Below are 14,037 nucleotides of genomic sequence, written 5' to 3' on the forward strand. Positions count from 1 at the left end.
ACTCACCAAAGCCAAATAGTGTCTTTGGCTTGAAACTGAAATTAATTATGAAGGAGATATCTGTTTGCAATTCTTTCTGATACTCATTTCCTTATTCCCACATAAACTAATGACCTACTGGAAAAGATGGAGGTAGTTTCCATGCTGTCCAAGTTGATTGTAATGTGTGGAAAGATAGAAACCTTATGGTAACAGATGTTAGTCTTCCAGATACCGTATTTTTCAAAGTATAAGACGCTCCGGTCTATAAGACGCACCTACCCTTTTTGGTGAGGAAAACAAGAAAAAGAAATCTGATTCTGTGTCTGCCTCCTTGCAGCAAACAGCGAATAGCCTGCTTTACTTTCATTTTCGTTTTCAGCATAGCTTGATTAGCACAAGAAAAAAAAATCTGCTCCCAGCAATTTATCTCCTTGCAGCAAGCATCAGAGACCCTTACAGCAATAGGCTATGGCAATCCCTGCAGCCTGCAGTGGGGAGGCCGATCCAATCAACTTGTGCTAATTAGGCTGTGCTGAAGCTGAAATGGGCTGTTTCTTCTTGCTGCTTGCTGCAAGGAGGTAAACTGCTGGGAGGCAGAGGCCAAAGGGTGGGGGCCAGTGGGTGGGCAGGGCTATATTCGGTGTATAAGATGCACCTAAATTTTCACCCCCTTTTAGGGGGGAAAAAGGTGTGTTTTATACTCCGAAAAATACGGTACATTGCCATAAAATCTCTGTGAACACTCAAATGAAATTACAAAATATAGCTTGTCGTGTATCTGCACTAGAAGATTCTCTTCTTGTTTATTAGAAATTTGGACCTCAAATTGATGAGCTACATCTGGCCAGCAAATCCTCCCCACTTACTAACACAATCAGGAACCTTTCTGGATCTGTCAGTACAGTATTCAGACACAGGTTATAATGAAGGTTTCACCGTTCAAGGCTTTAATCTAAATCTTGCTATTCGGTAATCTGCCGAAACACTGAAATTCTGATGAATTGAGAATATGGAAGCCATGGACATTCTGTTAAGGACATTCTTAAAGTGAATTTGAAATATCAGTTTGATGGGACGTCTGTATCCATTAAGGCAAAGACACTGATAGGCGATGAAGTGGTGTTGAAGTGGCTGTAATATCCAGAGAATCATATTCATCTTAATGTTTCATTATCAGGTATATCCAATCACATTTTGAAACAGCTAATGTAAGATTGCTTCAATTGTAGCCAACTCTCAAACCTTCATTGTACTATTGGTAATTGGCAACATTTTCAAAAATGGTTTTCCATTGTCTTCTTCCTAGGGCTGAGAGAAAAGAACTGGCCCCATCACTCAGCTGGCTTTCATGTACTATGAGGTTTTGTAGTACATGAGGTTTTGTAGTTCATGTAGTACAGGTTTCTGTACTACGAGTCCCGTATCTAATCACTAGATCCAACGGGCTTTCTTGGACCAGAGTAGACTTCTATTAAATGTCCCCATAATCACATGTGAAGGATGTGGTGGCTCAGTGGCTAAGACATTGTGCTTGTCTATCAAAAAGTCAGCAGTTCAGCGGTTCAAATCCCTAGAGCCGCATAACGGGGTGAGCTCCCGTTACTTGTCCCAGCTTCTGCCAACGTAGCAGTTCGAAAGCACGCAAAAAAGGCAAGTAGAAAAATAGGGACCACCTTTGGTGGGAAGGTAACAGCGTTCCATGCACCCTTGACATTTAGTCATGCCAGCCACATGACCACAGAGACGTCTTCGGACAGCGCTGGCTCTTCGGCTTTGAAACAGAGATGAGCACTGCCCCCTAGAGTCGGAAACGACTAGCACATACGTGCGAGGGGAACCTTTACCTTTAATCACATGTGGAAGTGAAAAAATATGTATATGGTTGATCTTCTAATTGTTGCCATTCCTAAAGCCTTGCTAAGTTTCATCTTCTCCAAATATCTCCACTTAAGCTTTGTGAAACTTCAAGATATCTATTGTTCAAAAAAACAGATGTTGCAAACAGTCCCATCCTCTTGCTCCAAATCATTGTTTACCTGGAGTTTTGGAAACAATCCCAACATAGCAACCAAGAGATAGATCAAACTCTAATTCTGCTGCCATAGCGGCAGAAGAGCCCTGGTGGCGCTGTGGTTAGAAGGCGGTATTGCAGGCAAACTCTGCCCATAGTTTGTAGTTCGATCCTGACAGGGTACAAGGTTCATTCAGTCTTCCATCCTTCCAAAGTCAATAAAATGAGGTGCCAGGTTGTTTTGGGAGCAATATGCTGATATTGAAAACTGCTCAGAGAGTGCTGTAAAGCACTATAGGGAGGTATATAAATCCAAGTGTTATTGCTATGGTGGTTGCAGAGTGGTAGCCCGGATTTCTGTGACCCAAATCTGGTAGCCTGAGTCTACTAATCCATTGTTATAAAAACAAACAAGCAACAGATTGTCCTGCCAAGCGGATCATCCTCTTTGTCAACACAGCTGCTATAAAATTCTTGCCACTGTCGGCAGTTCCAACTGAGAAATTAAATTCTACCAAAATGCCTTCCTTTTTTTTTTTTTTTCATCTTTTAAAATAATTTTGCTGACAAATTCCGAACAGGAGAACTTCAATGCCATGTTCTTCTACCTTATTTATTGCAAACTTAACTTTCCAGTGTGTTCCATGAAAACATACCGACTTGGCATTGGTTATTTGGGAAATTCCACCACTGTCGAAGTCGCTATTTTTCTTCTTTGCCATTCAATCTCTTTCATTCTGGTGTCAGATCTTTCAGGCTTCACTATATGTATATAAATTACGCATAGAATGCCACTTTAGACCCTCTTCTTGTTGCTTTAGTCTCCCCATTTTAACTTTCAGCCTCTTTCTGGTTTCCAATTTCCCATGTCCCTCCGTACCTCAACCCCTTTTCTTCCTCGGGCCGCCAAACAAAAAAGCTCTTTGAACTTCTTTTCCCATAGAAACCTAAATCTTCCCTCTTCTTACTTTGGGGGGTCTTGGAGGGTGCTGAAAGGTTTCCTCATCAGGACCAATTCTGTGACATCAAATCCCATGGATACCAGATGAGAGGCTTAATACATTAAGTGAAGGGGAAAAAATAACCAAACAATGCAATTCCCAGACCTTCTACATTTGCATCTTAATTGGCTTGGGCTGCTGAATTATACATACGCTTACATGTGGGGTGGGGTGCATGCTTTTTTGTGTGTTTGTGTGTTTGTGTGCAGGTATGTAAAAGATTCACTTCAGAGTAGATTTAGAACATAGAATAACAGAGTTGAAGGGACCTTGTAGGTCATCTAGTCCAACCCCATGCTCAAGCAGGAGACCCTACACCATTTCTGACAGATGGCAGTCCAATCTCTTCTTGAAAGCTTCCAGGGATGACGCTCCCACAACTTTTGAAGGCGAGCTGTTCCACTGGTTGATGGTGCTCAATGTCAGAAAACTTCTCCTTATTTCTAGGTTGAATCTCTCCTTGATCAGTTTCCACCCATTATTCCATTTATGTGATAGGATGCTATCAATTTCATGTCTATGGAGATTCTCAGTTATCCAGTCATGGTGGTCTCAAAGTTTCTTTTTCAAAAGGCAACTGGATTTTCTTTGTTTTTCTTTGAAGATTTTTCGCTTCTCATCCAGTTGAAGAAGCTTCTTGGATGAGAAGCGAAACGTCTTCAAGGAAAAACAGAGAAAGTCCAGTTGCCTTTTAAAAAAGCGCCTTTGGGACAGCTATCAACTTCAATTATTTCTAAAATAGCAGGCTATTCATACACACATGCAAACCAATCTGATCCCCAGATTTATTCATTATATCCCATTTTCAAATTAAAGCAGTAACCTGGCTCACATCCTATTTGACTGTTGCTTGTATAAGGGAGTGAGAGACAAGTACCTTGGTCCATACACCAAACAAATGACCCATTGCGATCCCCATATCAAAACAACTTACTTTATGTGCGGCCAGAATCTGAAAATAACATTTAACACAGCACAACACTTAAACAAAATGGTTTGGTTGAGATCTGCATACATGGGATTGATTGGGGTAGATTGTAAGGGCGACACCGAAATATAATTTTATGTCATTTTATTCTATTTTATATATTTATGCATTAAATTATATTGTATCTTAGCCTATAACTATTGTATTTTACCCTACTCTTATTTTAAATTGTTTGTATAAGATTTTATTGGCGATATGTGTTTGCACCTCGTGCTTTGATATGGCCTATAGGCTAATCAAAGCTATCATTTTAAACTGTATTTTATTCCAATTTCATTTTAAATCGTATTTTATTCCAATTTCATTTTAAATCGTATTTTATCCAATTCCATTTTAAATTGTTTTTATCAGATTTTAGTAATAATTTCTGTCTGGAACTCTGCAGGGCCCAAGGGCTAATATATATATATATATATTAAAGCAGTAGCAGCTTTCAATTGTTTGCTGCTCCTTCCTCAACTCTTATTTTTATGAATCCTTCATCTCTTTCATAATGGCAGCTTCCTCCCTCTTTTTTACCTTCATTACAGAGCTTTGATCACAAAATGGCCGCTGACTTTTTCGATCACCCTATCTCTGCGTCCCTTCAACTTATTTATGGTAATTTGTAGAGAAGCAGTCTTGAAAAGGTTTTATGAAATGATGGAGCACATTTTTTTCTAGTACTCCAGAGAGTAGGAACAATGAGCTAAAATGACAATAGACAAGAGTCTGAGTCAATAGTATGAAGAATTGGTAGAAAGGTTAGTAATGGGAAAGTCTAGTAGAATAGATTTCTGATATCACTAAAAATTGTAAATTATTTCAAACATTCCTTGTAATCTTCTAACCCAAGGAACAAATATTACTTATACATGCCCAGAACAAATTTCCATTCAGAATAAAGATCAATGGAAAGAGAAGACGTCTGGTGGAAAATATTTGTGCCTGAAATAATCTTTTTTATACATTAAAGTCCATTTATTTCGCAGTGAATTATTTAGTTATTTTGGTTCCTGGACTTCAAGTATTTCCAGTATGTAGTTTGGATATATGTGGACTAGGCCATGCCAAAAAAAACAAAAAAAAACAAAGCAAGATCTGTATGTCAAAAATAATTCTGGTAGTCCCTCATTCAGTCAGCAGGTTACCAAATCTATCAACAACAGAGATAACTGATGGTTCCCACAGATCATCAGTTCTTCTGTCATTTGAGAGTTCATAAAGAGAAGACAACTGATAGGCTCCAGATGGGCAAAACTTAGACTATCAGGACTGAAGACAGATGAAAGTGAACAGAGTCATCCTAGTTGAAGTTGAGCACAATACCTACCAAGGCACAATTTTCACATTTGAGATGGAAATTCTATTTCATGGAAGAGAGAGCTTCACATAGAAGCTCTTCTTAATAGGACTACTCTAATAATACATTTGGACATTTCCAAAAACATCAGACAATCGTAAGCTATCTTTGGTGGCCTTTGGACAAGCTCCAGCTTTATATGTCTTAGTCACCCACTTACCTCTTTCTCCTGGTGTTCCAGGTTGGCCAGGATTGCCAGGGAAACCTGGGCTTCCTGAAGATCCTTGCTCTCCCTGTGGTCCAGGTAAGCCTTGCCGTCCTGGTTCACCAGGGGGACCTGGGATAGTCCGTGTTGAGATTGAGTTGCTCGGAATCTGATTTAAGATGGAGTTGTATCTATCCAGGTGAGCTGCCATGCAGATAAATACAGAGAACATAAGCTTCATGTATAGGCTGTACACCGCCCTGAGTCCTTCGGGAGAAGGGCGGTATAGAAATAAAATTATTATTATTATTATTATTATTATTATTATTATTATTATTATTATTATTATTATATTATTATTATTATTATTCATCTAAGAACTCTATCCTGATTGAGTTTTATGTTAATAAGGATAAGTGGGCATCGATTTGAGTTATGAGTTGGGTCTGGCCCAATAAATTACACAGAAATGTATTTTTTTTTAAAAAAAAATGCACAAATACATCTAGCAGTTAAAACCAGTGATGAAATCCAAATATTTTTACTACCGGTTCTGTGGGCGTGGCTTGGTGGGTGTGGTGTTGCTTGGTGGGCGTGGCAGGGGAAGGATACTGCAAAATCTCCATTCCCACCCCACTCCAGGGGAAGGATACTGCAAAATCCCCATTCCCTCCCCACTCCTGGGAGAAGGATATTGCAAAATCTCCATTCCCTCTCCACTCTGGGGCCAGCCAGAAGTGGTATTTGCCGGTTCTCTGAACTACTCAAAATTTCTGCTACCAGTTCTCCGAACTGCTCAAAATTTCCCCTACTGGTTCTCCCAAACCTGTCAGAACCTGCTGGATTTCACCCCTGGTTAAAATCTACAAATCATTAGAACAATGATAGTACAACATTTCTTGTACTCACACTGAATAAGCTGTTCACACACCTGACGAGCTACTGCCCGTACCATTGCTTGGGACTGAAGATCTCCCTATACGTTGAGGATATAGTGATACATCAGTTCCCATAACTTGCATAAAATACAGATGTTCCTCACATACAATCCATCTTCACTAACTTGACCTCTTCCAAATGTGTTGAGTATGCAATTCTTTGAACTTTCAATCCCCATGTGGCTTCCTTGGAATCCCAACTCATCTGGAGGGGACTAAACTGGGAAAAGGTTGGGATGTCTTGGCAGCACAGCCTATGGTGTCTACTCACAAGGCCCACAAGGACTTACTCCTACATAAACATGCACAGGACTGCCACCTACAGATCCTGAAAAAAGAACAACCCACCTCCCAAAGTAGTACTTTATTCTAAAAATAAAGAAGCTGTCCCCAAGATATGTGATTAAGGCACTTACACGTTCACCTTTCTCGCCTTTTACTCCAGGAAGTCCCTGGGTTTGAGGGAAGCACAAAATGTAATGTAAATAAGCACAACATGTAATGTAAATAAGTTCCACACTCCTTTGTAATTCACTGGCTTTTATAAATGTGGCAACATGTAAGTCGTGTGTTTTCAATCCCACTGCAGCCATAGTTATTTAAGAAAGATGGGATTGTACTTCCCAACACACTTCGAAGATGACTGCAAAATTTAGCAAAATTACTTATGGCATGGTATCTTTGTGATGAGGTGCGATATGCTCGTGAAGAGCTTTTGGCCATCTAGATATTGGCTGATATTTGGGTTAGAAGGAAAATATCTGTGTATATAATAAGTATAAGAGCCGTGGTGGCACAGTGGTTAGAATGCAGTATTGCAGGCTAATTCTGCCAACTGCCAGCAGTTCGATTCTCACCGGCTCAGGTTTGATTCAGCCTTCCATATTTCTGAGGTCAGTAAAATGAGGACCCAGATTGTTGGGGGCAATAGGCTGACTCTGTAAGCCTCTTAGAAAGGGCTGTAAAGCACTGTGAAGCGATATATGAGTCTAAGTGCTATTGCTGTAATAGCAAAAGAATTGTCATATTCCAGGCAGACGTTCATAGCAGATCCCACACTTAGCAGTAAGATCTTTCAAACTCCGCTCTATTGGGGAACATGTGAAAAAAGACTTCTTGGAAGACAGCCATTGTTTTCATTCTAAGTCAAAGAAAAAAACATTGAAATAGAGCTGTTTTAAATGTCTACAGAGGCAAAGTAAATGTTACTTTGGTACTGCAGTTACAAAACATGTCAGTGTTTCCAAAATCATTTCGTTTTAGGCACATGGACATAGACCAAGGTGGAAGTTTTCTCAGCTATCCTGGTGAAAATCTTCCACCCCAACCAACATTACAGTTAGAATTGGAGAGGTGGGAAAAAGATGTACAGGGATGGCAACAGGACCTTTCATTCAAAAGCTACCGTATTTTTCTGAGTATAAGACGCACCAGAGTATAAGATGCACCTTAGAGAGATGAGAGAGAGAATATGATAAAGAGAGAGAGAGAGAGTATGATGGATTCTTACTTACAGGTGGTCCAGCATCTCCTTGTGGGCCAATATTACCCATTATTCCTGGGACACCTGGAGCACCAGGTATTCCCTGCATAGAGAACACAATAAAGTAATAGAAGTTCAGACATCCTGTTTATATATAATTGTGCTTCGAAACTTTGCTGACATTCTCCAACATTTTGGCCCAAGAATCAGAAAGACAGCAGATGAGTCATGGTGAGGTTAACTATGCACTTCCTCCATTGGTAAATCAAATGTAAATCATTCCTGCAGAAGCAGAGATAAAGTCTCATCTACCAACCAAGTTATTGCTCAGCAAACTTTTCAACAAAAGCAGTAATAAATTAGTTAGTCCACAGACTTATTTAACAGGTTAACAGAGTTGGAAGGGATCTTGTAGATCATCTGGTCCAACACCCCTGCCCAAGCAGGAGACCCTACACCATTTCTGACAGATGGCAGTCCAATCTCTTCTTGAAAGCCTCCAGTGATGAAGCTCCCACAACTTCCGAAGGCAACTTCTGTTCCATCGGTTGATTGTTCTCACTGTCAGAAAATTTCTCCTTATTTCTAGGTTGAATCTCTCCTTGATCAGTTTCCATCCAATATTCCTTGTCTGGCCTTCAGGTGCCTTGGAAAATAGCTTGACCCCTTCCTTCCTCTCTGTGGCAGCCCCTCAAATATTGGAACACTGCTATCATGTCTCCCCTGGTCCTTCTCTTCACTAGACTAGCCATGCCCTGTTCCTGTAACCGTTCTTCATATGTTTGAGTCTCTGGATCTCTAATCATCCTGGTTGCTCTTCTCTGCACTCTTTCTTGAGTCTCAACATCTTTTTAATAGTGTGGTGACCAACTGGATGCAGTATTTGTCCTAGTATGGAGGACTTTCCATCTATCATCCATAATGAAACCTCTTCTTTTGCATATCCATGACTAGAGGACAACTTCTGCATTGTCCATTCAATGAGATTCCATTCAGGAATTTCCCAGATTTTCTTTCATTTTTCACAACCACATCCCTTTGTTCTGCCCCCTCCTGATTACACAGCCACTGGCTGTGTTTACATTTCACAGTAATTCATAGTTTGCCTAAAGGCACTTAGCCTCGTCATCTCCCAAGTAAAATATGTAGAATCATAAGCTGGAAGACTTATGGAGGACCTTGGAGTTCTTCTACTCCAACTCCTTGCCCAAGGCAGGTACCCTACACTAACCCAGATAAATAGTTGTGTATTTTTGAAGATCTGTAGTGATAGAGCACCCACAATTCCAAGAAGCAAGCTGTTCCACTGATTATATGTTGTTACTGTCAGGAAATTCCATTTTATTTCCACTCTCTTTAAGAAGCTTCTACCCATTATTTCTCAGTCTGCTCTCAGGGGCTTTGGAGAATAATACTTAAGACTGATCTGGACTGTTTTAACTGTTTGAAAATATATTCCCTGATTTTCCTTTCTTGCAGTTCGAACTATGATTACAGTAATCCAGGCAAAATAAAATGGGCGAAATTGGCTATATTAACTAGATAAAGCAGTTAATGTTTTTTTAAAAAAAGATTTGCTATTCCAGTCCCAAAGATGCTTTTTCAGGAGGCAACTGGACTTTCTTGTTTTTTCTTTTGAAGACGTTTCGCTTCTCGTCCAAGAAGCTTCTTCAGCTCTGACAGAATAGTGGGGAATGCAAGGATATATATTCTTTGCAGACAGCTGGTAATCTGCATCCTTTTAGAGCAGTGGGTCTCAACCTTCCTAATGCCACGACCTTTTAATACAGTTCCTCATGTTGTGGTGACCCCCAACCATAAAATTATTCCTAAAACCATTGAAAATATGTGTTTTCGGATGGTCCTAGGCAACCCCTGTGAAAGGGTCGTTCGACCCCCAAAGGGGTCCCGACCCACAGGTTGAGAACCACTGTTTTAGAGGGTCCTTGAAGCACTTGGAGATTTATCTGTGTCCTCAGGGTCACCTGAGTAGTGCAAATGGTTCTTGTAGCCTGCAATTTTTCCTCTGAAAATCCATTCATACCCCCACACCATTACCATTCAACGATCCTCTAAAAGGTTGCAGATGACCAGCTGTCTGCAAGGAATATAAATCCTTCCATTCCCCACTGTTCTGTCAGAGCTGAAGAAGCTTCTTGGATGAGAAGCGAAACGTCTTCAAAAGAAAAAAACAAGAAAGTTTTCAGTTGCCTCCTGAAAAAGCACCTTTGGGACAACCATGACCTGGAGGACTGAGAATCTCTACAGACTATTTGCTATTCCAGGTTTTTGGCCTTGAGGTTTCTTTCCCAAGTTGGATCGATAGTCTTGACATGGAAGTTCCATGGAAAAAAACAGAAATGAAACCCATTAGGTGGATCATTGTATGCCAAAGCTGGGACTAACCCTTGGAATAACTCCCTAATCTTTGGAATTGACTCAGGGTTTTAGCTGTTGCATGTTATGACTGAAATTAGTTCAGAGATTTGTGACTTTTTAAAGACATAAAGATTCCAGTGCATCCATCATTTCTATTTTCTAAAACAGACCTCAAGTCTCATTTGAGATCCAGAATCATTTTTGGAAACAAAAATGATGCCAAAGGAGTACACTTTATTTCACAGATAAAATTCTATATTTTTTTAATTAGGTATTTTTAAAAGTATAATTTAAGAGGCACATTATTTGTGGGTACATGAGTATTCTCAGACATTGTGTTGGGAAATCCAGAGTTAATGAATTAACTTTGTTACTTAGCAAGGAAAGCAAGTTAACAAATATTCCTTATTCCCCTTTTGTGATTCAAAGTTTTTAACCATTTTTTAAAAGAATGAAATAACATGAGGGTGTTTACCACTGGTCCTGAGGAACCTTGAGGTCCAGTTGGTCCGTCTTTGCCTATCAGGCCCTAAAAGACATGAAAATACTTGGATTACTATTTTGCTCATTTCTAACAGTTTAAAAGAATTAGCCAGATCATATATATAAAGGTTGTATTAATTCTCACATAAATATAGTACAGGGGTGTTGTCAGGGTTCCAACAGATGCCCTAATTAAATCCTGAGTCTTGAGCCAAGCTTCAAAAGAAATCTAGTTATTTATTAAGAGCTTCATGTCAGCACGTTCCCAAGTGAAGCCAGCTCTGACTCTACGTAATTTACTCTCAAATTATGACCCTGTTTTCCCTCTCCCCCCAGGGTGTGTCATCAATCACATTCCCAAAGGAGCAATTTCATGGGCTGTGTAGAGGTCACTCTCCTCCGGCTGCTGTAGGTAACTCTGGGATACAGCCATGAGAGTGATAAGCCTGGAATGTGCATCTGTCTTTGGCTGCTGTGCCATTTCGTTAGTTTCCCATCCCCCCGGCCTATGGCAACTCGAGAGCAGGCCACGGATGCTTTGCGAGTTGAGAGGTGTCAAACTCGATTTCATTGAGGGACACATCAGGGTTGTGTTTGACCTCGAGGGACCAAGGTGGGCATGGGCAGGATGGGCATGGCCAGCTCAATGTCACTCATGTCGGGGGCAACTGTGGTGGCCTCCGTGTTCTGCCAGCAAAAACAGGCTCCTGAGATCTGTTTTCGGCTGACACGGCCTCCTGCAACCCTCTGCCAGCAAAAACGGAGTTCGGGAGGGCAGCCCTCCCGAGGTCCATTTTCGCTGGCAGAGGCACCATGGGCCAGTCCTTTGCCGATTCCAGGGGGGCCCCGTGGGTCAGATCTAAGCACCCCGCAGGCTACATTTGGCCCGTGGGCCTTGACCCCGCAGGCTACATTTGGCCCGTGGGCCCTGATATCGTACTATATAAAGTTAAATAACTAAACTTATTGTCATCTATTTCTTTTTGTTTAAAATCAACAAAAATAAGTAATAATGGAGAATTCCGATAAATGATTTGGACTAATAAAATGAATGATTGTTGTACAATTTTTGGAAACCTTTTAAACTTAGTTCCTATGGCTAAAGTGTATTACTCCCATATGGCTGTTTGTAGAAGAAGGAATGCCAAAAACCGGGGTGGAGCCAAAAGAGGAATCAGCCTAGAATCCCTATGTAATCACAAACAAAGTCCAACCTCCCATGAATTCGTTGACTCTTATTTAACACCATTCATTGGCTCTTATTTAATTGAGCAGATTCTTGTGCCTATTCATGATTTATTAGTAATAAATTACTAATTACTAATGATTAATAATAAATCATTTTAAGTGGAACCTGTGTGGTCTTGATCTTTTGCATCTGACACTTTCTATGCAAGATTTCTATAGTATTTACAAGAAAATTCACATTTATGCTTTAAACCAAATGTTCTACTTTTGGAGCTACTCATAGATGTTCTTGATTGAATAAAGTTAGTGTGGAATTGCTGGAGCTGAGTCATTCATGGTTTGTTTCTGCTATGCCCATATGCTACACACACACACTTCATTTCCACCTTTGCATAGACTATGTAGTCCTGCTTCTCAGGGTTTGCTGTGTGAGTATGTGTGCGGGGAAAAAAAAGGAGATTAATTGCAAAGCGGTTTAGGGAATGAATCCATATTGCCACATTCTGATAAATAACAGATGTGGAATTCTCTCTGTTTATTCTTCCAAGTTCAAAACTTAATCCCAGAAAAGTTACAGTAGGGCAGTTTGTAATAGTATTAGTGACATGACAGTGAAGACAACGGTGAAGACAACTTTTAGAAACACCTTTGCTAAAAATGTCCAAGTGGAGGCCAGATACTGATTAATTTGGATTCCTACTCTGAACAAGAGGCTCCATGCCTAAGTGGTCCTGTTCATCTCTAATTTCCACAGCATGCAAGATGTAGAGTAGAGTAGAGTAGAGTAGAGTAGAGTAGAGTAGAGTAGAGTAGAGTAGAGTACAGTACAGTAGAGTAGAACAGAACAGAACAGAACAGAACAGAACAGAACAGAACAGAACAAACAGAACAGGGTAGGGTAGAGTAGAGTAGAGTAGAGTAGAGTAGAGTAGAGTAGAGTAGAGTAGAGTAGAGTAGAGTAGAGTAAAATAGAATAGAATAGAATAGAATAGAATAGAATAGAATAGAATAGAATAGAATAGAATAGAATAGAATAGAATAGAATAGAATAGAGGTGTGTGGGGGGTGCAGAACCGGTTCGGTGATGTCATATCATCACCACTACCGGCTCGGGAGAACCGGGCCGAACCGGGAGGAATCCACCACTGAACAGAACAGAACACAATATCAAGAGCTGGAAGGGACCTTGGAGGTCTTCTAGTCAAACCCCCTGCTCAAGTTGACTGAAGAACTGCTACTTTTAAGACTATGGCTTGTATCATATACTGCACATTCTGATGTTGCTTCTCACATGGCATTCCTTTTACACCAAAGCATGCATACACACGCACACACACACACACACAATTTAAAAATATGTCTATGGAGATTCTCAATCATTTAATCATGGCTGTCCCAAAGGTATTTTTCCAAAAAGCAATTGGACTGTCTTTTCTCCTTGAAAATGTTTCGCTTCTCATCCAAGAAGCTTCTTCAGTTCTGCAGCTTCGAAAGCTTCTTGGATGAGAAGCTAAAGTTTTCAAGGAAGAGAAAAAAACAAACAAGAAAGTCCAGTTGCCTTTTGAAAAAGCACCTTGGGACAAATTTAAAATATATAGTGGTGTGTTGCCTGTAATGGCGGGGAGCGGGCGGGATCAATCAATTGAAAATGGTGGGCATGGCCAAGCAAGTGAAACCCTGCCCTTTTTTATCATATGCCCCAATAACACTGATTTAAAAGGGCAGGGTACCCTTGATTAACATAAGTTGAAAGCAAGATCAGCTTTAGAACTCAAGTGATTTTAGCAATGTGAGAGTGCTGTTTCAATACCCCATGGCAAATACATTATGCACATACCAGTGGTGGATTTCAAAAATTTTTACTACCAGTTCTGTGGGTAGTTCTGTGGCTTGGTGGGCGTGGCAGGGGAAGGATGTTGTAAAATCTCCATTCCTTCCCCACTCCAGGGGAAGGTTACTGCAAGATCCCCATTTCCTCCCAATCAGCTGGGACTCGGGAGGCAGAGAATAGATGGGGGCGGGGCCAGTCAGAATTTTTACTACCGGTTCTCTGAAGTACTCAAAATTTCTGCTACCGGTTCTCCAGAACTGGTCAGA

General features: G+C 40.5%; 1 protein-coding gene across 1 annotated transcript in view; it reads right to left on the minus strand.

The window, feature by feature from the left end:
• The window catches only part of COL14A1 (collagen type XIV alpha 1 chain), a 143,459-nt gene that overhangs the window by 17,137 nt on the left and 112,285 nt on the right, over window positions 1–14,037 (minus strand). Inside the window, exons 40-44 of the mRNA XM_070942037.1 lie at window positions 10,745–10,798; window positions 7,922–7,993; window positions 6,824–6,859; window positions 6,379–6,445; window positions 5,485–5,673 (exon numbers count right to left, since the gene is read on the minus strand). Coding sequence (XP_070798138.1) covers window positions 5,485–5,673; window positions 6,379–6,445; window positions 6,824–6,859; window positions 7,922–7,993; window positions 10,745–10,798 — 418 coding nt within the window. The remainder of the gene's footprint in view (window positions 1–5,484; window positions 5,674–6,378; window positions 6,446–6,823; window positions 6,860–7,921; window positions 7,994–10,744; window positions 10,799–14,037) is intronic.

The sequence above is a fragment of the Pituophis catenifer genome, unplaced genomic scaffold, assembly GCF_029215685.1.
Source record: "Pituophis catenifer annectens isolate HBS135680 unplaced genomic scaffold, rPitCat1.0.hap2 SCAF_3, whole genome shotgun sequence".
In the NCBI taxonomy this organism is placed as follows: Eukaryota; Metazoa; Chordata; class Lepidosauria; order Squamata; family Colubridae; genus Pituophis; species Pituophis catenifer.